Source organism: Spermophilus citellus (assembly GCF_964194105.1).
Source record: "Spermophilus citellus genome assembly, chromosome: 3".
Lineage (NCBI taxonomy): Eukaryota > Metazoa > Chordata > Mammalia > Rodentia > Sciuridae > Spermophilus > Spermophilus citellus.
The window spans coordinates 46,634,775-46,662,003 of record NC_138184.1 but is presented as its reverse complement, the minus strand read 5'-3'; the positions used below and the strand labels follow the sequence as shown (position 1 = coordinate 46,662,003).

Below are 27,229 nucleotides of genomic sequence, written 5' to 3'. Positions count from 1 at the left end.
TTCCAGGTCAAGCCAATTACTTACTGTCATATCTGAAGGTAATGTTGTGCAGTCCGCTGTTCCTGCTGGCTGGCCCCACTCCCTGTGGGAAAACAAGAGAATACAATTAAGTATGAAGCCAACTGACTTTTCCAACACAGATCCCCACGGAGTCTAAATGCAACATTGCAGAGGCTTGGTGTCATACAAGTCCCCAAGTATCACCCACCATTCTTTCCACCCATCCTATGTCATCACAACTGCCAAACATCCTCCAGCCCAAGGGATTTCTTACTGCCAGGTCACAGGGGATCATGGACACTCATTTCCCCTGAGACAATAGGAACAGGCTATTCTATTTTAGGGGTTAAATAATTCATTAATAGTAAAATTGGGAATAAGACTAGGGCTGCCAGCTGGAGTCGTTCCAATTGGATCCACTTTTAGAACTGATTGGTTATAAAATTCTCTTACCAGACGCCCTCATCTGAAAGCTCTATTAAGCCAAGACAGATAGGCAATTCCTCAAGTCTAAGGAAACCAGTTTCTCATTCCCAGACTGGGAACGAGTGTGGGAATAAGCCGTTACTTTTATGAGAAAATTCTTCACTGCATCCATACCTATGCTTGGAATACACAGGGTGGGTCATAAAAGAAAAAGAAAAAAGACTTTAAAAGGTCTAATTCTTAACTGTTGGTGATGTGGCCATTAGCCATCTGCACTCTTAATAGCAGGGCTAACAACTCCGCCAGACTTCCCACTTTAATTACAGCATCCATAGAGAATCCTTCTATGACCCCGCCTTTTCCTACCCCACGGTTTATCCATTATGGGAAAGAGCAGCTAGCTCTAAATCTACCCACTTTGACTTAGCTGTTTCTCTAATAATCTGCAAATGTGCCATTGAGTATTAATTGCAGAATTCTCTAAAATAGGTTAATTCTGAAGAGTTAAATGATGGGAAAATATTCTAGCCACACAGCTAAAGTTTCCACTTAACAAGGAGGATGTTGGGGAAAACCATATGCTGGCAGCCTGGTATTTAATGGGCAATTGTTACACTGAGACACAATGTGGAGAACACTTCTGATGGGGCCCAGGTTTCAGGACACAACCCCATCACATCCGTATGCTTCAGGCATGTTCACGCTGTTTATCCTGAAGCCAGTCACGCCCACTGAAACCATATCCCTGAGCTCAGATATACATGAACCTTGGGAAAGCACAGCTGTGCAGAAAGGGACACACACCCCTCTCTAAAGTGGGAAAATAAGTAAGCAGTAACACAAAACCTAAATCAACATGGTCCCCCAACCCCTGATCTGTGGCAGCTCCCCTTCTTCCTGGTTCACCTTCATTCTCTAGCTTCCTCCACTCACTTTTACTTCCCCACATATGTAAAGTTCCAGAACTCCTCGCCTGAAATGAAACTTTGGAAAGTACTGTTACCTTATTAAAATCCTTAGAGTATCCATGATTTCATAGGGACAAGTCACAAGCTAGAGGCTGCCCAACCTTCAGAGATGGCAGAGACCCTGAGAGACAACCAGGCAGGAGAACAGTCCCTACAACCCTTTGGGAATGCCAGAGACCAAAGCATAAGACCCCCAAACCACCCTTCTTCTCCCTACAGAACTTCAGGTTAAACTTACTCCCCAAATTTGCCATCCTCCTGCCTCAGCCTCCCATGTTGCTAGGATTATAGGCACATGCTGCCATGTCTGGCAAGGAGGTACTTTTCAAAAAGGAAACACATTCCATTTAATAGCATATTCCTAAGTATACAGGGACGCTGGAGACCAGTCACTCTTACTTGCTGGACATAGTCAGCTTTTGGTTTTGTTCCTGTTTCCCTTATATTTCTTTTGTAGCATGGTTTTTGCTTTTGTTTGTTTGCAATACTGGGGATTGAACCCAGGGCCTCACAGATACTATGCAAGCACTCTACCACTGCACTATATCCCCCGCCCTTTTCTTTCATTTTATTTTGAGACAGGGTCTCATTAAGCTGCCCAGTCAGACCTCAAACTTGTTATCCTTCTGACTCAAATCTCCTGAGTAGCTTGTAGTCAGGTGCTGCCAGAGCTAGCAGTAGGATATTTTTAACAGATATTTACCAGGCACTTGCAATGGCTAATGCATTGTGGAAAGGAGCCCAAGACAGTGATGCAAGCAAAAACCTAAATCCCTCCCAATAAGGTCTCTGTGATGTATGTGGAGCTGTTCAGAAGAGGGTCAGTGAGCTGAACTCAAGGATTATAAGGCTTGTATGTGGCATCCATTCACGACCCACTGAGCATTTCAACTTGTCTTACACCCCACAGGGGTGGGCACTCAGTATGAACCAAACACAGGTCCTGACCTCAAGGAACTTTGGGTGTCAAGCTAAGCTTCAAACACACATGTCTACCTCACTTCCCTCCTTCTAATGCTTCACAAGTTCCATGTTCCTCTAGACCTTTGCTGGTGTGGCTACTTCCTTCCCCACCTTCCAAACCTCCCAAAGCACTGCAGTTCCACTCAGATGCTCCTGCATTTCAAGAGTCCTCTTCTCTTCTTCCCATGAATCTCTTCCCATCATCCAGGTCCTGCTTCCCTGGTGGGCTGCCTTAGTCCAGCCTCTATCATACCAGGTTCCTGATACATCAGTCTACCTACATGGCACTTCTGCACATGTCAGTGTAAAATGGTGATTCTAATTCCACAGAAAATTAGAGACCCTAAGACCCTGTGACCAGCCAACCGTGGACATGGAGTTCAGAAAGCAAAAGATGCCATGCCAGGTACCAGTTATTATCTGCACTTTAAAGACACTTTCACTCCCAGAAGTTCTCCAATGCACAGCCTCAGCACATGTATCACAGATGCTCCACAGGGTTGTCCTCAGCTCACACCAAATAATGCTTCAGCTGCTCCACAGCCCTCAAAAACCACCTTAGAAATGGTATACCCAGGCTGGTCCTCAGAACCCTGCTGTTCCTTTATATTTCAAGGCTGACAGAAATGATGGTCTCCAGAACATGTCCACATTCTTATCTGGAACTATGAGGATGGATTAAGTTCAAGGATGCTGAAATGCAGATAGTATTCTGGGTTCTCCAGGTTCTTAGATGAGTCCAATGTTATCACAAGCATTCTCATACGAGGGAGACTGAAGGGTCAGTGTCACAGAAAAGGAGATGTGGCAGTGGAAGCAGAAGAGAGGCAGAGATGACTGGAAGATACATATCACTGATTTTGAAGACAGAGGAAGAAGGAGTGACTGAACCAAAAACTGTGGCAGCCTCTGGAGCATGGAAAAGGAAAGGAATGGATCCTCTCCTATGGCTCCAGAAGGAACCAGTCCTGCATACACCTGATTTCAACAGATTAAGACCCATTTTGGAGTTCTGCTTCCGGAATTACAGAATATTAAGTCTATATCATTTTAAGTCATTAAACCTATGGTAATTCTTCACAACAGCAATTGACAGCTAATATATGCATATATTTCACCTGCAATACAAATGAACTGGACCTTGATGCCACACACCTGGTGTGTGTTGTCATTCTTCCCATCCCACTCCCAGAAGTGATCACTCGATGCTGCCTTCTCTCCCACCCTGGTCTTAAGCAGAAATTCTGATCCATCAGAGCAGCTGTTGAGATTCTGCCATTCTCTATTGGGCTTCTGTGGGCTGACCCGGAGTTTATATGGAGTTGAGGTTAAGAAAATGGGGTTGGGGGCTGGGGATGTGGCTCAAGCGGTAGCGCGCTCGTCTGGCATGCGTGCGGCCCGGGTTCGATCCTCAGCACCACATACCAACAAAGATGTTGTGTCCGCCGAGAACTAAAAAATAAATATTAAAAAATCCTCTCCCTCTCTCTCCATCACTCTCTCTTTAAAAAAAAAAAAAAAAGAAAATGGGGTTGGCCTTACAAAGATGTGTTTTCAAAGTACCCACTTTCCCTGTGACCTTGGGCACATTTCCTAGCCTCATTTCAGAGGTTCAAATGCTCTGGAGACATCCTGTAAAAGACTGGTATGGGGGATACATCAGATGACATATATCAAGTGCTCAGACAGCATCTAACACATAACAACTAAGAAATGTTTATGTCATCCTTCCTAATAAGATTCCTGCCTCATTAAGCAGGTATGAGCTAAGCTGCAGGGATGACAATGTGGAGACACTCAAGGGAGGCAGGAGGTACAGAGACAAGTTTCTGTCTCCACTGTACAGAAACTTGAAGGACCATAGGATACATAGCAAATAGGTCAGGGCAAGGTGGCAGAAGGTGCTGACCACCAGGCTAAGGAGTGTGTTCTGCTGGTAATCCCTGTGGGAACTAGATGATCTGGTAACTCCATCTATGAAATCTGCACAAGATAAAGAGCAGAGGTAGATGACAGCATGGGTGAGAGGACTGTCCTCAAACCCCTGGCCCATTGTCCCGACATAGTCAGCCCTTGAAACATATTAGTTTTCTAATGAAATGAATTTGTGATTAAGCCAGGTAATACACACAAGAACCTGGTGTTGTGTTTTCACAGTGATTTATAGGCTTAGAATGAAGGCCCACACCAAGAGAAAACAGATAAGGCCATTCACAAAGCTGGTCAGCAGCTTTATAAACTATTCTTCAGGAAACAATCCCAAGCTGTTAGCTACTACAATGTTTTGATATTTAATGAGCTGACAATTAAAAATACTTGTTTGCTGCCTGTTACTTGAAACCTATAAATGCCAATGCTGTGGCCTCAGGGTGCCACATTCTTAGTTAATTAACCACCCCCATTTGCTCTTCTAACGGGTACCTTTTAATTTGTTCCAAAGGGAACTAAGATGCTAGCCCCAGGTGCCTGGAGCTCCACTATGAAATTCCTTTGGTTGATGCTCTGTGGTAAGCAGAGACGGAAGCAGCAAATGGGAACATAATGAAGAAAACATCTTCTACTCAGGAAGGATGGGGGAGGATAACTCTTAAGTGCTCTGAAGGATTAAAATTCAAAAATTGGAAACCCACACCATGCTCCAGCCATATGGCAAGAAGCAAAGGCCTGGACACAAAGACTGCCGGCCATCCATGGCCAATTTCCTGAGGAGTCATGAGGATTTGGGGCCATCTGAAGACACCAACTCCCTAGAGCAACATTTCCAATTCAGCTCCAACAAGGTTTAACTGCCATTTTGGAAAAAAAGCATTTTGAAAAGGACTGTGCTGTAAGTACAGTGTCCCCTTTTCCAATAGAATGTTGGCCAGATGATAGGGCTTAACCAAGACTGCACTCAAGTCATTTAAGGAACTCTCAGAAAGCTTACCAGCTTTTAGTGAACAATATTTTGAGTTAAAATTTAAATAAAAGCCTTCATTACAAAGAATTGAGGACATTATTTTAAAAGGTGCACTGATTAACTACTTAAAACTAAGGTCAAGTCATACTTTCTATTGTCCATAACATTCTTCCCATCTTGGGTTTTTATTAATGAGATAAAAAGAGAGCAGAGAGTCCCAGGAGGCTTAAAATGTACAATAGAATGACACTTTTGCCTCTAACCTTTGGATGTGGGAAGGGCGGGAGGAGGCAAAATGTGGGCTCATGTGACTATTGGTTCAGGGTTTCATAACAAAAAATCCCACTTACCTCAGTTCAAACCTTTAACCAAAAAGAAAAGAGAGAAGGGAAAAAAAAAAAAAAGTCAGCAAAGGCAGAGAAGCCCCAGGTGATGTAAGCTGAGGAGAATGCTGGCGAATCCAAAACACAAGGAAAATAAATCACAAAGCCAGCCTGCGCCTGGATCTATTCAAGATATATTCCCTCCACATTCCTGGGAGCTATTCTCTCTTACTTTCCCTCTAGATGCAACCAACTTCAAAAATGAAGGATGCCAGCAATCTGACTTGGGGAGGTGAGGTCTTGGGTATCTGGCAGGGAACACACAAGCTCTGGGGGAGTGCCCTGGGGTTCCTACCAGCAATTACCCCATTGGCCCATAAGACCCAGAGATCTTAAGCTAATTAAAGAGATTTGCTTGGGGAGGTAGGAAATCACTACTCCAAAGCGTGGTCTGTGCACCAGACCAAAGCCGTAATCATGATTCATCTCTGACATGTTGCTAATCAGTACACACATGTTCCTAATTTCACGCTCCCCAAAGGAAAGCTGAAGGGACAATTGTTTCTGAGCTCTACTAACATGGAGTAGACCCATGCCAAGTTACCATGTGTCCTGCTTATCAAACTGAAAACTCTAGTTTTCATCCAAGCTTCTTTTCAATCCTCCCTTACCCCCATCAATTCACTAAAGATATATATGTGTCAGGATGTTTATACAAGGTGATTCTCAGAAAGCAACTTCTCTAAATGATGGTGGCCTACATGGAATTTAAAATGTCCTTCCCTGCTCCTGACTTTAAGATTTTTTGATTGCTTCACTTTAACGTACCTGTGCAGTTAAAGCCCAGAGGTATGAGCATGCACATGCACACATGCAAAAGCTTTCTTCCTGTGTTTAAAAAAATACAACAGAGCTCTGCAGCCTCCTAGGCCTTCACAAAGCAAAAGCCCAAGTACTTTCTCCAAAATGTCTCTTAAGGATCTGGGATCTGTGCTCTCCTGTGGCGGATAGTCACAAACAGACAGTATTGTTCCATTTTTCCAGTTCTGAAAATGTTAAAGGCAAGCTATAAAACATGCCTCTGGATGGAGGGCCAGACCTTTCCTTCTGCTTCACACCACTCCCCTCCACTCAAATGAGAACCGCATGTTAGAGAGCCAGTATCTTTAAGGTAAGAGTCAGTCTATCTGAAGTTTGCAAAGCATACACAGAAAAACTCACAGATTAACTGGTTTTCTGGGTAAACACTGGGTACAAAGAAGACGCAACCAACCAGCCACCCAATACCTACCCAGCAAATCAGCTACTGGCTCACTCTCACTTAGCTATGAAAGGAACAAAGACTTCACTCCAGAAGCCCAAGAAAGTCACTTCTTACCAGGGCAAAACAGTGATTAGACAATAGAGGAAAACTTAAAGCTATAAACATGATTGTTAGGCCTAAGCTGAGAGGAAATGTTCAGCTCAGAACACAACTACTAATAATAAGCCTTAGGACCACACAGAGAGCTGTGCACCAAATTGTGCCCACTTCAAATACTGTTTCTGAGGGCTGGGGATGGAGTCTATGAACACTGTGTCACATCTGGAATTCTGCTTTTACAGCACAAACACTTGCAGGAATGGGAGACTGCAGTGTTGCCATGAGGACCCAGCCTCCTTCATCCTGCAGGTCCCCAGCACGCCCACACATGTGCTTCCTCCAAGGTGGATTTTTCATATTTGGAATCACGGAAGGCTGCCCCTTTTACATTTTTTCATGAATCAAGACATTATTAAGACATGTTAGAAAACAAGCGACACCTTCTGTCAGACAATTAAGTTTGTCCACATAATGGTCTTGAACTCAATCAAAAACAAACAAACTCCCTAAAAGAGTGGGAAGCAGCAGTGTTAGACCCTTTTTCAAACCCTCCACTTTTTCTAGGAGGGAAACAGGCATCCCTTCTTTGTTCTGAAGCTACAAAAATCCGAGTCGACCTGTGCTCACACTGCCTCCTTTGGGCCCATGGGAGGGCTCCAGGTTCAGGCTCCAGATAGCCTTGCCCTCGGCTTTGTGGGAGCTGAGCCTCTAATCCCAACACTGCAGGGCTACTGGCCAAGGCAGGGGGTCTTCACTTTTAATTATTGATGAACCTGATGCTATTTAAAGGGCAGGATTTCTAGACCGCCCTTGGAGAATCTTGTGAAAGACAGTCCTCGCCTAATTTTGCACAGAAACACTTCTTAACAATTTCAGAACTTTCCCAGCAGTCCTTAAGGCCACCCAAGAGCCTCTGAGGTATGCATAGGCCCCAGGTCCACAGGCATGTTAGACACAAGGAATCTAGCAATCCCACTTGGAAATGAGAGTGTTACATCTGGGCTTGCCCACTCTCCTAGGGTGCACACCCTCCAAATGGCCCCTCCAGGTATGCACTCAAATGTCCACATCTACACATAGAGCAAGATCCCACCCCACCCCCATGGTAGCAGGTACCCCATCACTCCTCATCTCACTGGAACTGTGAGATAGGTTTCCCTGGGACTCCAGCTGGGTCAAAACCTCATCTCTTCCCCAGGAGCATTCTCTCTTCAGTTCTGACTGAAATTTCCAATCTAAACCCAGAGGGACCCTTCTAATATGTATCTGCCCCTCTGTGAGATCTGGCCTTTCCCAGACAATTTCCTGGAGAAGGGAGGGAATCGGCTAGCCCAGAGGTGAAGCAACAGTCACCAAATTCCGGATGGGCAGATGGGAGTAGTGTCTCTGGCCTCCTGGTTATACTCCCTATCTGGGTGGGGTGGGGAACTTAGTCAACAGCCTGACATCCTGATTGAATAATTTCTATCTAGTCTCCTAGATACTGCATCCTAAAATGTACCCCTGAGGTGCAGTCAGGGTTTGTGAGCGCCTGTGTGTGTCTGTAAGTGTGCACACCCAGCCACATGGCAAAAACACACACATACACACACCAGGAAGTCAGCAGCAGCTCCAGGTGTTAACACTTAGCGCATCCTGCCCAGCCCCCTCCAGCTGGAAGCTGGCCGCCAGGGAGCCGACACAGCAATTAGGCCCTTCCCAGGCTGGGCGCCTTTGTCCCCTAGCTAACATCATTAGTGTCTGACTTCCTGTGCACAACGGGGCCTCCTGGGGGGCAATCGCTGGCTGACCCGGGCAGGGCATTAGACTTCCTTTGTCAAAGACCCTCAAATGTTAACAAGCATGTGAACAAGTTTCTCCCCACCCGCCCCGCCTTCCCCTTAGCCTCAACCCACCACTCCCAGGGCAATTCACCAGTCTTGGTTCTTCCCATGCTGTGGGAATCTGAGTCACTTGAGAGAAATACCAAGTCTCGATGCTGAGTGTGCCAGCCTGCAGCAACATACAGCCTCTTGCATAAAGAGAGTTCCAAACCTGAGTTCTAGAGCCTTTTCACTGTACACAAGTGACTCATTTGCTGAGTGCCCACAGATTGTCAGGGCTGTGCCACTTGTCCTGCATTAACTAGGGGGACAGGAACAAAGTTAAGGGTGCTCAGTAACATGGGTTCCAGGCCACGCCATACTTAACCCAGAGCACCCTCCATTAGGCACGGGGTAAGGATAGGGGTTCCATTCACATGTGCAATGGAACTGAAATGCAAGATGGTCTCCAGATGCAAAGACTTGCTGAAGTTTGGGTAACACCCCAGGCTTCTAGACAAACAATGGTCAGATCCGAAAACTGGGTGAGTGTGAGCTACTATACAGCTGTAATTCTACCATTCCGATTCCTCTCAGTAACACCATCACCATCGGAGCCAAAGTCACTAAAATCCTCTCAGTCCTCCCAACACAGGGTTTCAGTTCTTTGTTAAGGATACAGATGTCTTTGAGAATTTGATGAGAGCTGTGTTGCACACATTTGCATGATATTCCAGAAGGCTTCTGGATCCCTGAAACCTACCAGGCCCCTCATCTGACTGCCTGCTCCTCTTAATAGCATCATAGCTTAACACCAAACAGGTCTGTTGAACAAAACGGAATGATTTTACTTTGGTGACTAAAACCAAAATCCAAACGAAGGAAGTGTTTGGAGGGGAAATTTCAAGTTTTAAACAGAACTCTGGAGTAATGCTGTCCAACTATTAGCCTTTATAGGCAGATTTTTGTTACAATTCAGTGATTGAACACTTTTTCCAAAATGTTAGGATTCTTGAACATTACAAAGTAGCAAACACCACAGGGAACAACTATTTATGTGACTTTGTACAGTGGTGCCATTAAGAGAGAGGTGCTATCACTTTCCACATCACAGGTGCTGTCAGGCGTAGTAATCAGTTTCACCAAAAATCAAGTAAAAAAATAAACCACAATGTCTAATTCCTGTTCCTTTAAACAAAAAAAAAAAATCTCTGGATGTGGAGGAAATTCTTACAGTATCCAAAAAAATGAAGAAAACAGCTGATTTTACCACTCTTGCTCAGTAGCCTTTGAAGAATATGTTGTCTGTGGTCAACACACAAAACTGGGTTAGATTTGGGATATGTTTTTAAATATTTGCCCAAAAGCCACTATGGGGGAATAAACTAAAACTCCAAAACTCCATTCTTTCCAAAACAAAAACCAAGTATGGCTTTGGCTTCTATGCCAACTATGGAAAAATTTATTTGAGCCTCAAAACTAAGATGCTAATATACAGCAAAAGACACTGACACCTTCGCAATGCCAAGTCCCCACAAGTTATTTTGATAAACATTATAAGGTTCAAAGGGTAAATTATTTCACTATTGTTTCAGATTTTTACCTTCTGACAAACTAATTTTAAAATAGTAGGTAATCGGAAGGATATACTCAAACACTAATGATTCCCAACTTTATGTCTCCCCACTTCTTGGATGGAAGCCAGCAGTCTGCCCTTAAACTATATGCAATAAATCCAGAAGACTTTCTTTCCTAATTTCCCAAGGCTACCACATGGAATTCCCATTAAAGCACACAGAAGCAACCACACACACAAAATGACACACCAATTAAATCATGGGTGATAGGTAGACCAGAAAATAATTGTTTGCCAAGAAATAATCAGCTTTGTTTTCATTTTCTTTAACAGCTAAAATGTCATTCTGAGAAGGAGAGTAAAGAATGATGTGAAAATAAAGTATTGATGTCTTGGTTGGTTTTAGATTTAGATAAATGTTCCTTGTGGGTAAGGGAGGCAGTGTGTTGTTCCTAGGAATGGTCTCCCTGAAATCCCTCTCTGGCATGGATTGGTATAGAGAGTCAACTGCATAGCAAATTCATTGTGAGGGAGATAGACAAAGGGAACTGCAGGCAGAAGTATATTTCCTCCCCTGACAAAGTGGCCCAGGAGTGGTGGTGAACCTTGATTCCTCTCCTACAGGACTGTGGCAAGCAAATGGCATACACAACCTTCTTTCTCTTTTTTTTAATATTTCTTTTAGTTATACATGGACACAATATCTTTAGTTTTATTTTATTTTTATGTGGTACTGAGGATTGAACCCAGGGTCTCTCACATGCAAGGTGAGCGCTCTACCACTGAACCACAACCCCAGCCCCACACAACCTTCTTTCTTGCAAGAGGAAGTCAGTATATCTTGACCCCTTCATTAGGCTTCCTGTGGCAAAATGTTTACAAAATCAAAGCACATGGTGGAGATAAATAAGAAACCTGTTACATTTTGTCATAAAGTTAGTGTAAAATGGAAAAGAATTTTATAAAAAGGAGTATTTTTTCCCATTAAGGAAGGTCCAAAGGTTCTGGAAAAAATGACTTCAAACTAAGAACGAGGAGCTGGTCAATGTGAGGCTTTGCTGTCAGGTGAGTGGCAATGCTCATTGGGACACAAAAGCAGTGCACTCTCAAGAACTGAGGAGGAAAAGCCCTAGAGGCACTACAGACCCAGGACCTGATGAGCAGGAATCTGGGAGGAAGGCAGCTGTGCCATCTCCTGTCTGTCATCTACTATCTGTCCAACAGGGATAGGATGCCCAGCAGTTCTGAGATTCCTTCCCAGTGGGTCTAAAGGAAAACTGAAGGCTTTTCTTTTGAAGTGGGCTTTATAAGTTCAAGACAAAAGAAATTTAAATACAAAGAAGAATACCTAAACCCTTCCCAGTCACCCCCTCATCATGCTGAAAATTATTCCTCCAGCTGTCTCTAATGCATGGACAATGCCTTGACCCAAATTAGATCCTAATACACAGAACATCTTTCCTGATAACCCTCTACTAGCTACCAATAAGTGTCATGCCTTTTGGAAGAAACATGTAGGATCTATGAGGGAAATTACAAAAAAACCTAATAAGGTGAGAGGTAGGACCACTGGGCCAAATTCTAGGGCTCCAACAAGCTATGAGTCACTCATCATTTTCTGTGAAGGTAAAATGCCATTGTTAAGAAGCAGCAAAGCTGGCCCTTTTTCCTGCTCTAATGCTAATTCTATGCATGAAAAAGGCAATGCCGCAGATGGGTAAAGCCATTTGGCACATAGTAGGTAGGTTATCTGCTGGTGTGGTATCCTAAACGCTCTTCCAAAGGATAACTGAATTACTATAAATTATCCTGTGTGTTTTTTTAAATTACATAAATTTAGGGGATTTTATGATTAGTTGGCAGGTCTCATGTGAATAACAGAACTGTGTAAAATTAAAAGGGAAACAGGCAAATCCAGGAAGCAGACTGACAGCATCCTCCCTCCTGCACAGTAATCACATTACAGCCATGTGGAAACCGAAACACTCCCACTCCTGTTTCCAGGGGGTCAGAATGGCTAGGAAAACACCAGGGCAAAGTTGATTCTACAGAGCAAGATGAGGAGATAAGACAATCTGCTGGTAAAAGCTGTAAATTCCTTTTTGTGATTAGAGTCAAAGTGTCACCTGGTTATGGAAGAAGAAAGATCTGTGCTTCAAACCTTAGCCCAATCTAAAGACAGTATTTAACCCTTCCCTGAGGTTTTCTTCTCCTCACTTATTCATGAAAGACCTTTGCAAAGGCAAAGGTTCTTATTATTCAGATGTCTTAAGAGTTTCCACTATGCTTTGCCCTGGGAAGGCCATTTTAAGTAGGAATAAGGCTAAACAAGATCTCTGCTTCCAGGAGTTTATAATTTATTTTGGAAAAAAAGCTAAAAGATGTAAATCTACACTAGATGATGTTACACTTTGTAGAATAAATGTACTAAGTTACGCAGTTGGGCTTGAGTGCAAAAGGACATCAGGGGGTGGGGGGGAGTTGAACAAAGGGAAGCTGGCCAGGAAGCGACTCCACAAGGACAAGTTCCTGAGGCACATGGTCTTTGGTGAATGGATCACTTCAAGCAGACATAAATATATGAGCACCTAAACAAAGTGCACAACCCTGTATCAGGCATGTGGTAAGCATTCAGTAAATACCACTACTCCTTGTCATCCAGAGCAGATACTCTGAAGACCCTGGAATGACGACCAAGAGTCTCATTCTTTCCATGTAAAATGGCCCCAGATGGCCTGAAAAGAGGGAAACCATAGGGCTACAATGGACAACTGGGTTCATCTTTGCACGTGGCACATCTTGGAGTTGGGCAAGACCCAAAGTATTCCTTACAGATGTAAGCATAGCCTTTGATTGGGAGAACAAGAGTGTAGGGGAAAGGGTCTCTGATATAGACCAAGGTAGTGATGGGCTAGGTTAATGATGGGGAAGAGAGAAAAGCAATAAAATAGCAGCTTCAAAGGATGAACAAAAAGGATCAGAGAACTAAATAAAAGGGATGATTCAATATAGGTCCTAGAGATTGGAGGGGACACCAATACAATAGCAAGACGACATCTGGGGTCTCCTTACACACCTCATATGTTCAAGATGGGCCTGTGCCTTGTGCTTAATACAGATAGAAGGAATTTAAGAAGGAGAGAGAAGAGTCCTAGCCACTATCCACTTACAGTTATTACCTTACCTAATTTTTGGTATTAGATGAGTGCTATGGAGGCCCAAGGTGAGGCTCCCTCAGCATCCCTCTTTCTCCATCACTTTCACACCTTGACTTCCCTGTCTATATTCAGGGAAACCCCTATCAGACCCCAAGATAGAACTCACTACTTAGAGTCTAAAGAGATATAGAGAAGACTTGGAAACAGAAGCCCTTTGATAGCTGTTAACAACTCTTCATCAAAATTCCTAAGGATAAGAGTCACTGAACACAATCTTTAAAAGCCTGACATTGGCACAAAAGAACAGATATGCATGATTTCATTTATGTGAGCTACTTAGAGAGTCAAACTCATAAAGACAGGAAGCAGAAGAGTGGCTGCTAGAGTCTCGGGGTAGAGAAGAATGGGAATTACTGTGTGTTTAATGGGTATGGAGTTTCAGTTTAGGAAGATGAGAAAGTTCTAGAAATGGATGGTGGTGACAGTGACACAGCATTATGAATCAACGCCACTGAACTAAACACTTAAAAATTGTAAAATTTATATTATGTACATTATAACTTTTTCAAAACAGGAAAATTCTAAAATGGAGGGTGCTGAAGCCAAAACATAATCATAACAAATCAGTCTTGTGGTCACATCTGCAGGAAGAATTTGGGAGGCAGAAGGCAGGCACACCAGGTAGGAGACAACCTCAGGAGTCTATAGGTATGACGATAATATGGTTGGCAGTGGTAGGAATGATGGTAAAGGATAGGTCTGAGAGAAACGGAGATAGTCAAGATTAATATTTTCAACATGAAAATCACATTTTTTTAAAAATAAACTGAGCAAATAATTATACTGATAGACCATTTAAAATAGCTCCTTCATATTAATTCCCAACTGTTTTTTTGCTGCTATTCCGACATATCTCCTAGTTTATTTGTTTTGCTTTGGTTTTTGATACTAGGGATTGAACCTAGGGGTGCTTTACCACTAAGCTACATCCTCTGCCCCCCCCCTTTTTTTTCTTTAAAACAAGATTTCACTAAGCTGCTGAGGCTGACCTTAAACTTGTGATCCTCCTCCTGCCTCAGTCTCCTGAGTCACTGGGATTACAGGTGTGCACCACCACATCTGGCACATCCCATGGTTTTATAGAAAAGTAGAAAGCATGTATTGGAGGCCTCTTAAAGAAAAATTTTCCATTAGCTTAAAATTAAAACAAACAAACAAAAAAACCCAACAGGTGCCACTGGCACTGGAACAAGGAACTGAAAAGACAGATGGCTCATTTTCTGGCTGACATGCACAGGTGCCCTCAGAGCTTGCAGTATTACCTGAACAGCACTCTAGTGTTTGTGTTATGGAGAGCACAGAGATCCCAAGTCAGAATGCTCCCCAATATCGGCCCAGCACTTTACTGTCTGATCTACTGCTAAGACAATAAAAGCTTCTGCAGTTTCTAAAACAATGTTATCTGGAAAATATAAAGGTAACCAACCCTGAACTACTAATTCTAAGGTCATCTTTTTAACCCAACATTCCTAACCAACTGGTCTAAAAGCTGGTATCCTGAATAAATGAACCATAACATAACTATTCCTCAGAACCCCGAAATAAATAGAAGTTCAAAAGATTAGCTAGAATATTATCAATATGACTCAAAGTTATCAAATTTGGGTTGGGGATGTGGCTCAAGCGGTAGCGCGCTCGCCTGGCATGCATGCGGCCCGGGTTCGATCCTCAGCACCACATACAAACAAGATGTTGTGTCCGCCGAAAACTAAAAAAATAAATAAATATTAAAATTCTCTCTCTCTCTCTCTCTCTCTAAAAAAAAAAAAAGTTATCAAATTAAACATAGTTCAGGCAAACCTTTTATGTCCCAAAACTCAGGAAAACAGTAAATTTTTGCAAGAAAGCAGTCATACAAGCATTAATTTTTAGATCATCCTACTTTGGACATTATGCTACTACACTTGCCACCATTTGAACAGATACACATCCATAATATTGATAGGCTTGTGGATCAACTTTGGTGCCATGGCTAACAACCTTCTTTCCAAAAGATAGGAGGAAAAAGGCAAAAGATGACAGTCCTTAAATCTGATTAACTTTTGAGATGAGGCCTACAGAAATATGGCACTCTAGAGTTTATTTCCAGACACCCACAACCAGCCTATGGCAAGCCATATTCTAAGCAGCAGTAACTACTATGCTAGTCACTATCACTAACGAACATTTATTGGGTAATAGCAGAGCTATGACCCTCATAACTTAACCACACTGCCCTGATGTCTTCCTAAAGGTCCAATTTTAATTCATAAACATAATTTTAAAGAGCATAAAAAAGAACTTCGGCAACTACCAGTTTGAACTGAACCATGTTGTTTTATAAGTACCTTAAAATAGCAAGTGCCCCTATATCTCATCTTCAAAAGCTTAACACTCTTTTAATCTCTTTTGCAATTCTCACTATACTAGGAGAACATTAGCCAGCATCCTAACTGACTGATGCTGGTAGATGAACCTCGCTTTCATTGCACTTTCTGAGCAATATTATACTTCTAGAAGATTCACCTAAGAACAACACAAATACTGTCTGATAAGGGGAAGACAGATTCTGTCTTCCACTGCAAGCCTTCAGATTCTCAGATCTGGAATGTTATCTATCAGCTGACTGAATCTACATTGTGTTCACCAAGAGGATACTGCACAGGAGAGAAAGTAGGACAAATGAGCCCAGACTATGAGTACCCCTGAGCTGGTGGCCTGAACATTCAGCCACAGAAAGCAGAAAAAGGACTTTAGAGAAGGGGCTCATGAATTCCCTGCCCTACCTTTCACTACCCCACCAGTAATAACCAATCATAAACATTTAGCACCTCTCAAAGACTTGGAGAGAGCCATAAAGGACATTTGGGCCTAGCTAAGGATTCTCAAAGTAGTGCAATTCCTTTTTTTACTGTCTAAAATACACAAGCACAGTACTTATAAACAAAGGAATTGGTTCAGTTTTTGCTTGGAAAACTGGGAGCCAATACATTCCTTCTGGGAATTCAGGGTAAGAGTTTTACGAAAACAGTGTCCAGATGTGCTTAAAAATTCAGTCTGTTCTTTCTTTGGGGGAGGAGTGGAGGGAGAAACATAGGGTGGGAGAGACATTTTATTAAAAATTGAAAAGGTTATTAGATTTTCTTGGCCTGCATACGAACCTATTCTCTCCTTACAAATAAGTCAGGAAGGCCTGAGGCAGAACCACTGGGCCTTCCTCCCACCTCTCTGCAGGGAGGGAGAGTCTGGGCACTGCAGTTGACACCAGCCTGGGCCTCAGAACTCTCACTGCCAGGATGTCCTTAATGGCAAAGTGTTCTACCAGGTGGTGAGGAAATGGAGGGAAGCAAGTGAGCAGGAGACTCCAAAGGCCAAAAATTCTCAAAAAGAAAATTAAGCATTTGTGCATTAAAACAGCCACCCTTGAGATAAACCAAAATGTTTTGTCAACACCATGTCCCAGTTTAACCTGGAAGCTTTGTTGAGACCTAAAGCTTCCTCAACCCCATGATTTTGTTCCCAGTATCCCTTTCAACCAGAGAGAGATGTAAATAGCCTGTTACAAAGTTTTCCTTCATTTTCAGAGGAAAAAGCTGGCTTAGGGTACTGAAGGTAAATGAGTGTTTTAAACAGAACATAAATAAAGTACAGATTCAGGCATATATTATGAATAAAAAGATAATCCTAATAATAGTTTATATTATCAGAAACCAAAGTTTATATGAGAAGCTAAGCCCCCTTTCAAAGTAGAGAGCAGCTGCTGGTACAGCAGAGGAAAATGGTATGTCAGAAATGTGACCTACCTTCAAGTCTGTGTAACTCTCCTGTCAGCCAAAGCTTCCTTCCGCCACCTTACAGGGGACAGGGATGGGGCGGGTATCCTTTCTGAAGTGTTTTGTTTGCAAAGGTTGGGAAATGTCTGAGTTTTTGGAGGAATTTATTTGTCTCCACTGTACCCAAGCAATCTCTACAAAAGGCTACATCATCCTCATCAGGACCCTGAGGGCAAGAATGGTGACCCTATCAGCAGGGTTGGCCCTGGGGATGCCCTCCTCCTCCCAGGAGTTAGAGGAATAGCTCCAGGATGAACAATCTCAGTCTCAATCAGAAGCAGGAGGTGTTGGGAGACTGGGCTTGTACACAGTTCTGCCAACAGGTTTCACATGCTCCCAAAAATGCTGACTCCATCACAATCCCCTTTAACCAAAAGCCCTAATGATATGTAAGCTGGAAATCTATATTTGACAGGTAGTATAGCCCTTGTTCATGGAGCATCCAGGATGTGCAGGGTCCAGAGCTAGGCCCTGGGGAAGGGTCAAAGAGTGACTGAAGTGGGGCAGCGTTCCCAGGCAGTGACAGTCACATGAAAGAGACACACTCATTAGCTGAGAGACTGGATAATGGGCCACTTTTGAAAAGTAGCCAACTTCGCATTTCCAAATTAGAAAGCAGGAGTACAACTCAAGACATTTGTTTGGTGTTAAATTGTTCTGTACCTTCAGGGGTGGAAGGGCACATCAGGATAGGAGACACAGTCCCTAACATTTATCTCCTTTTCTAATTTTCACAGCTATAAAGTCTATTCCAGGATATTCTCACCTGGAGACAACAGCTCTCTGCAAAGGTGGCTGAAGTTTCAATTAGGCCAAGACACAGTAAGGAGAAAGAGCTTCTAGCACTCCCAAGAGGCCACTACCTCTTTTTCCCTTTCCCTACCTCTTAGCTTCACCACAGCAATGGGGCCTTTGTCACCAAAGCACACGAATGTTTTCTCAAAGAGTGACCAACTGGTGGCACTGGGGAGACCCTCAAAGGCTCCTACAAATATAAAGGACTGGCAGTGTGCCCAGCTCCTTACTGGCCATAAGTCACAGAAGAGGGGCTGCTAAATCATGGAGTACTGGGTAAAGGTTCAGGGAAGCTGACCAAGCATTATTTGGGACAAGGATATTCAGAGGTACAAGTTGCATGTCCCTTGCACATCTCCACTCTTTTCTGCAGAGGATTAAGATGCTGATTGCTCTGCTACAACTGCAGGTGGAGGCACAGGTTGAAAACCACACATTTCCTTCCCAAAGCAACTTGTCAACACTCCTGTCTAAGCACAGAGCTTCCGGAGGGCGTGACCCCAGAAGATAAGGCTCCTCATCAAATGGGCCTTGATGGTGCTTCAAGCTTCAGGCCCTGTTATCAGAGACCTGTCTGGTCTCTGAATGGGTGACCTCTTCCCAGTCATTCACTGCCGCTTCCTCCTCTGGCCTGTGACACAGACCCCTCTGGAGACCCATCTTCCTGACAGCCTACCAGGCATTCTTTCCTTTTTCCCAAACATCAGAGAATGCCAATGCAAACCTTTACCATTTTTTTTTTTCTTTTTTTGTACTGGAAAGTGAACCCAGATGTGTTCTACCATTGAGCAGCATCCCCAGCCCTTTTTAGTTTGAGACAGGATCTCACTAAGTTGCGAAGGCTGGCCTCAAACTTGCAATCTTCCTGCCTCAGCCTCCAAGTCTCACCTTATCTTCTTCTTTTTTTTTTATCCTTTTTTTTTTTTTTAGTTGTAGTTCAACACAATACCTTTATTTTATTTATTTTTATATGTGGTGCTGAGGATCAAACCCGGTGCCTCGCACATGCTAGGCTAGTGCTCTACCACTGAGCCACAACCTCAGCCTCTCACCTTATCTTCTTAAAGCCCATCTCCACTTCTATCTTCTTTCTCTGGCCTCCTCGTAGCCACCTTCCTGTGTACTTTAAGTCTAGGATCTTCAACCTGGTACGGGTAACCTCAAACCCACCCTTGTGGAGAGAAAAGGTTGCTCTTACAGGGATCTTCCAGAAGTGTTCTGGTCATATCCAGTGGCCTTCCCACGGGACCCTTGAAAGCAATACCAGTTCAATCAGGGAGGATAGAGGAACACTAGGAGTAGAGTTCTTGACCCAAAGAGAAACCCACTAGATAGCAATCTCTGAGTAAGGGGCAGGGGGGCAAGGAACAGTACCAACAGTGATTTAGGGGGCTGAGTTTTTTATTATCTCTAATAAATCCAGAATCAACCAGAGTTGCTGTACTCTGCTTCATAATGAAGTTTCAAGGAAGAGGCAAGGAAGAGGTAGGTATGAATGAGTGTATATATGTGTATCACTAGTCTAACTTCCATAGCATTCCTAGTAAAAAGACAGCTAGGTATAAATGAGAGAAAGGAGACACAAAAAAATTAATGACTTGATTTTGCAGTTGCTACAGGCAGATAATCTTCTAAACAAACTACTTCTTTTGGTGAGGTGGGAGTGCTGTAGATCGAACAGAGACTTTCAAACACTAAACGCCCACACACTACTAAGCTAAATACCCCTATAACCCACCCAAATTTTTGTGTGTTCTGGGAACTGAACCCAGGGTCACTCTACCACTGAGTTACATCCCCAGCCCTTTTTATTTTAACGTAGGGTCTTACTAAATTGCCCAGGCTGGCCTCAAACTTGTGAGCATCCTGTCTCAGTCTCCTGAATCACTAGGATTACAGGTGTGCACCACTGCACCCTACCCAACTATTTATGATCAACTTTTATCTTCAGTTGCCTTTCCCCTGCCCCCACCACCACCTACCGCAATACTCCAAATCCTCTTTGACTGTGATCCTGACAGTCGCTGACAGAAAGATCCAAGCCTCGGGGACTGTCAACACTGCGATGTGATTCAAAGCTCAAGGGGGTCTGAGGCAGTGCCCTTGTTTATGGATTCAGTGATTGATTAGGTCCTAAAAGCTCCTAGCCCAGAAAACTAAGTGGATTTAAATCAATCACTAACAGTAGTATAGATGTTAAAAACTGAGATATGCAAGGAACTTAATAAGTGGTATGAATAGAATTCCCATGATGATACTTAAATTCAACTATTTTCATAATATGCTATAAAGTCAGGAAGGCTCACTCAATTAATAATTCTTATTTTAAAACACTTATTCACTCACTTAAACCATCTTCCCTAACATTCTCTACCAAGCAATATTTCACCCACACTTAGCTTTAGTACTACTGGACTTAAAGGCATTAGAACATACTGAGAAGATAAATAACCAAGTAGAAAGATTCAGTGCTTCTCTAATAAACTCAGAATCAAGCAAACATAAGGAATTAACAAAATAACAAAGAGGAAATAATAACAAAGGTCAACATTTTTAGGATGTGGAAAAATAGCTGACAACAAGGACAACCATCAATCACTAAATAGTTACTATGTGGCCAGGTGCAGAGCTAAATCTTGTTGTTTATGGACACAATACCTTCATTTCATTTATTTTCTCATTTTTTATGTGGTGCTGAGGTTCAAACCCAGTGCAACACACTCACACTCTCTACGCAAGTACTTCACCACTGAGCTACAACCCCAGCCCCAAAATGTTTTGATGACAGTGTATAACTTAAACTTCAAAACAACTCAGGGAAATGTATGATTATTAATCCATTATACAGACGAAGTCATAGGTTCAGGGAGTGTAATACTCTCATATTATAAATATGTGTATTTTTTTGTCCTGAAAAAGAGAGGGAGGAGGGGGGAAGGAAGGGAAGGAAGGGAGAAATTTGCCCAAGGTGACAATAAATGGTAGCAAATGGTAGAGCTAGGATTCGTGAGCCAAACCTGCCCTCTTCTCAAAACACAATTCTTCCCGGTAAATTGGCCAGTCATTATACACTGCAGTTCGTGAACATGTAGTAAAAGCTACAAATCCTTTGACCCAGTACTTCTACTTTGGGGAACATATGCCAAAAAAATACACCAAAATGGCCAGGGGAGATGCAGGGACCAATCTGTATGGAGATGTTCACAGCATCATTATAGCCGCAGTAACCTGGAATCAGCCTAGATGAATGCTTCATGAATAGTGAGGAAGAGGGCTGGCAATGGGAGAAAGTGGCATACAGCATGAAAATACTAAATTGTCACTGGAAGTGACATTTTTATGAACCACATTAATAGTTAGAAATACCTTTGGAAGCAAAATTTTAAAATCAACCATAAATAAATAAAACCAATACAATGATTACAACTCTGCCGTTAAGATGTGTTTGTGTGAACAAGAGTAGAAAAAACTAATATTGAATGCTAAGCTCTTTTTTTCTTATTAGGTTGAAGTTACCAATTGGTTAAAACAATACAAGGAAATCTTCCCTTTACGATGCTATGATGATTTACTTATTCTTCTCAAGCCTGAGGTGCAGCTCAATAATAGACCACTAAGCTAGGTAGGCCCTGGATTTGAACCCCAGACTCTGCAAAATAAAACAAATTAAGTAGGTAAAAATAAAAGAATAGTTCTACTATTTTTAAAGTCCTCATTTTGGGGCTTTCATATAAGTCCTATTTTTAAATAAGATTTCAAAATTTAAGAGTTACAATCCTATAGCTCATGAAATTTTTTTTTTTGAGAGAGAGAGAGAGAGAATTCTTTTTAATATTTATTTTTTAGTTTTCAGCGGACACAACATCTTTGTTTGTATGTGGTGCTGAGGATCAAATCCGGGCCACACACATGCCAGGCGAGCGCACTACCGCTTGAGCCACATCCCCAGCCCAACATGAAATTTTTTGTTAGTCATTGAATAAATTTATTTATGAACAAATACCTTTACAAATTAGAATATTACTTCGACCACCATTTTGTTCATAATAATAGAAGTCCACACTAGCCAGGCACAGCAACACATGCCTGTAATTCCAGTAACTCAGGAAGCTGAGGCAGGAGGATCACAAGTTCAAGGCCAACCTCAGCAATTTAGTGAGACTCCGTCTCAAAATAAAAAATAAAAAGGGGATGTAATTCAATGGTAAAGCACCCCTGGGTTCAATACCCAGAACTGAAAAAAAAAAAAAAAAGTCCACACTCTCTGAATCTCACTCTTTTATAGCACATTTGGAAAGCAACCCTACTGAAGATAACATAAATCCATGGGGGTTGAGGGAAGGAGGTTTAAGAGCAGCTGAACAGAGCCAAGGTGGAAATCACGTGATCAATGACTGATGTGGAAGGTTTATGCCTAATTGCCATTTTCACGTTATCTCGTTCCCCTCCCCCAAAAGGAACAGGATATCCAATGTAAGTTTTTTGTCGCACTCTTTCCAGAGAGAGGTGGGCTCTGCACACCACCAGCCAGGCTACACACACCCCTTACCTCTCCACCCAGGGATCCCCTGAATCCTGTGCTACCTTCCAGAATATACTGTTACTTCAGAGAAAACAAATCACAATTACTTAGCATACCAACTAACTCCTGCATCTTTTAAGATGAATGAAGTTGGAAAGCTAGGAAAGAACAAAACCAAAGCTGTTGCTATCTTTGGGGAAGAAAAAGATTTCTCTACCTGACAGGACAGTCCTCTACCTGAGCAGGTCCCAGGTCAATCTTTATTCTAAGGCTCCTTTTCCTTTGTACTCACCAACCCATGCTGGCAAGTCCTGCCCATGTTCCCAGTTTGCCCTGTATTGGGGATGACTTACTATTATTGTTCTCCCGTAAGCATCAAGTACCACTGACCTAGGGGTACTTAGGTACCCCTAAGTACCTAAGGGTACTCCACGCTACCACAAGGTCTGCTTCGGAGGGCAAATGATCCAATCAGGTATACTCTAGGCAGGTATGGCTATTAAAATTTAAGAAAAATTACAAATTCAGATCCTTAACTGTGTTAGCCACATTTCAAGTATTCACTAACCACCTATGGTACATGGTTACTGAATTGGATAGCACAAGGAAGAATGTTATGTGTTCACCACCACAGAAAATTCTACTGGACATCAATGGGCTTCAGAATTCAGCACCTACCTATGCCTGCCTTTTTGATTCCAGGTGAAATTCTCTTACAGCTGCCACCTTATCTTGAAAAATGTACGCTCAGTAAAATTGACATTTTTTGGTGTACAGTTCCAGAAGCTTATATGCATATATACATTTACTCATCCACCACCAAAATCAGTATACCACTGCTCCCCAAAATTTCCTGGTTCTGCTTCTTTATAGTCAAACTCTCCTTCCATTCCCCCAAAACCCTGGCAACCGCTGATCTGGCAGCTTAAAAAAAAAAAAAAAAAAAAAGAAAACAGATTCCTGGCCTTCCCCTGGAAATCCCACTTAAGCAGGTCTACGGTAAGGCCCGGAATCTACCCCCTCCACCCTAAGAATGTTCCTCAGGTGATTCTGGTACTCAGCCAGGTTTGAGAACCTTTCAGGTAAATGCCTAATCCAAATTTAATTTAATTATCTGCAAAGCAGTCTCTGGTCTCTCATCTTGCTCTCTGTCCGCCCCCATTCATTGCTTTGTTGCACATGGCAGACATCCCTCTTAGGCTGGGGGCTTGGAAAGCAGGGTAAGCCAGACTGCTCGGGGCACGGGCAGGGTAAGAACTCTGTGGTTCTGAGGTTTCTGGCAGAGAGAGGCCTCCCCAAGTCACATGGCCTCCCATCTTAATCCCTTCCTGGCTCTTTGTGCCATGGAATCCTCATCTTGGGGTGGGGGGGACCACATCAGAAATAATCGCCTAGTTCCAAGGCTTGCTGCAAAGTGATGACTGAGATAACACATCCACAGGCACTGAGCAGCCAGGAAGAAATCACCGTGTCCCCATCACATCATCACAACACGGATGTTCCCTGAATGCAACCCTTACCTGAACATGAGAGATCAGGGCTCACATTACAACAGAACTTTAGACTTTTAAAAAACAAAAAGACAAGAGGTAGAAAACATTTCCTCCTAAATTCATAATCCCAAGGGCAAGATACCAAATTCCATTTTTAAAGGGAGCTTCAGAAGAGTCAGCATCATCTCAGAAAACCTCTGCTCAGAAAGAAGCCAGGACAAAGAGGGCCCAAACTTGAGTCAAGCCACTCTCCTCTGGCTTGTGCCTGCTCTGCTGAGGATTCCTGGAAAACACTGAAAAGTTAAAGATGGTCAAAGGCCAACAGAAGAAATGCTATCATTTAATATCACATGTTTATTTAGCCCCACCAAGCCAAAGAGGGATGATTGTTTGAAAGGGAGAGAATGCCTGCTTAATCAACTAAAAATGCATTCATTACTATGCTGTTCACCACGGCTTTCCTGAAATCAGACACTTTTGCCCCTAGACCATAAGATTGAAGCGATTTGAAATGAAAATATTTCCTGTCCACTGCTTGCCAGTTTCTAGCCCCAGAGTGATATAACAGATGACATCCAGTACAATAAATGCTTTTATTAACCATAAATTTGAGACTGCTTTAGGGATTTGAAGTGTTGGGTTTCATGCTGAAAAAATGTAATGTTATCCACAGACCATCAGTGAGTAACAAAAACAGAGGCGCAGGTTAGCCTACTTTGATCAAATTATGGGGAAAAAAATCGTCTTTTTGCATTTAGAATAGGAGTTGCATTCAAGGCATATCTTCAAGGAGCACCAGCATAGTTTAATCATATGCCTCGGAGATTATAGTGACAATTCATTCTGAGTGCAGATTTATACAACCAGCAGCTTCTGTTAAACAGAAAGGAAGTTGAAAAGTGTTATGAGACTAAGTGACTGAAATATTCAAATACTAAGATGAGACCCCTAAATCAATTTCAGTGCTATTAACATTTTGAGCCAGAAAACCCTTGTGTATGTTAGGATGCTTAGCAGCATTACTGAATCCTACCTAAACCCTCACCCCAACTGTGGCAACCAAAAATGTCTCCAGAAATTCCCCAAACTGCTCCCAATCAAAAACTACTACTTTAAATCAAACTCTAGCAAATGTTGCCTGATTTTTCTTCATCCAAAGAAAATGTGGAGTCTGGGGGAACTGCATGGCCTCACACCTCTGCCCTCAATGCCTCTCTTATCATAGGAACAGTTAACTCTAGGTGATTTCTGAAATTAAAAGCCCCCTGCATCCCTCTTCTACCAAAACTGAGGGTAGTGTAGCCATGGAAACAAGAACTCTCTCTTCTGTGATCAGAGCAAACTAGATTCAGCAAAGGAAAGCTGCCACCCTTCCCCCAGGCGCACCCCCTCACTGGTCTTTGTTTCGGGGTACATTCCAGCATGGGAGCTGGGGCCCACTGCACTGGGCTGTACCCCATCCCTGCTAGCATCCAAATTGCTGCTTTCTGGCCTTTCACTGTCAGGCCACAGTGGGGACCACGGACTTGGTGCCAGAAAAGAAATTGAAAAGCAAAGTTGAACCTCTGCGGTCCATTCTCTGGATGCTGAATGTCCCACTATTACATCTCGGCATGACATTTCACGGCCAGCAGGGGATGAGGCCCAGTCCTGAAAGCTGAACAAAATGCAGGGCACACAAGCCCGCCTGCGCCCTTGCAGTCTCCCTGGACTTATGAATAAAAGATGGAGGTTTTGTCTCTGTCGTTTCCCGGGTACCCTGTAAGAATAACAACTTGTCGCTTTTTGACATTTTAACTTACTTTGAAAAATGACCAATATTAACTTTACATGTCTTGGCCCTTAAATCTGGGGTGGGGGCAAATAAAAGTAAGAAAAGCCATGTAATTAGGTAGAAGATAATAATTCAAGTTAAACTAATGAAACTGTCTGTAAGGGACTCTAATAAAATAATTTAGGCAACACCCAATCACAGATCTAAAAGACTGGAAACTGACTTTAAGGACATTTTTTGAGTGAAGTGGCCTTTGCTGGAAATAAAGTTCAATGTTTTCTCAGCACAAAGGAAAGAAATGGCTGAATTTTGGTGTGAGGAAGCACTCAACCGTAAACCTGCCCTGGCCAAAATAGAGGTTTTTAATAGGAACTCATTCCCTGTCGCTGAGGGCAACATACAACTGTTTGTAACAAGCCCATGGGAATAGGAAAAGCCTTAAGCATTCTTGAGAAACAGCACTCCTAATTTTCAGAGAGCATAGTTGATTTCAAATGGTCTTTAAGAAAGAGTTTATTACAGGATAGCACAAATGATACCATACACTATCTTTAGCCCCCTAATAAGATAAAGAGAAGTCTTAATGTGAAACACTACATTTTTTAAAAAACAACATATAAGACTAAACTTCATTCCACATTAGAAAGGTCTCTGTATATAACAACTTCAATCCAAAAAAAAAAAAAATTTTTTTGCTTATGGCTAAAACATCATCCATACTTATGACTTATATCTAAAATACAATGACATAATATCACCTTCAAAGGAATCTTGCCAAAACATTTAACTTGACTCTCCCTAATCTTCAGGAAACAATTAGAAATCCAAATTGTGGGAACTGTCTACACAGTGACCTTGACTCCTCAGAATGTGTACATTATAAAGGACCAAAAAAATAGGTGGAAGAAAGGCTGCCATTGAAGGAGACTAAAGAAACAGTATCAGAAAGGAATGATTCATCCTGGAATGTGATTAAGAAGTCATTAAAGACATTTAAAGGTCAATTGAAGTAAATGTAGCAAAATGTCAAGAACTGATGACTCTAAGCCAAGGAGAAATGGTATTCATTTTATTGTTTTTTCTACTTTTCTATAGGTTTGAAAAAAACAGATACAGAATACAAAATATTGGAGAATGAGCAAGGAGAAGCCCACATACAGGTGACCTGCTGGGTGGGGAGGCAGCTGGCCACAATTTCATCTTCCTGGTGAGTCATAGAAAATGCATGCCCAAAAATATTACTGATACTTAAAAAGAAAAATTATATACTCTTAATACAAGATAGACCCAATATT

The 27,229-nt window shown here is 42.5% G+C and overlaps 1 protein-coding gene across 2 annotated transcripts in view; it reads right to left on the bottom strand.

Annotated features, from left to right (window-relative positions):
* The window catches only part of IL17RD (interleukin 17 receptor D), a 64,107-nt gene that overhangs the window by 25,075 nt on the left and 11,803 nt on the right, over nt 1-27,229 (bottom strand). For both annotated transcript variants that reach the window (XM_081284136.1, XM_081284135.1), the window contains exon 2: nt 25-82. In XM_081284136.1, coding sequence (XP_081140262.1) covers nt 25-82 — 58 coding nt within the window. The remainder of the gene's footprint in view (nt 1-24; nt 83-27,229) is intronic.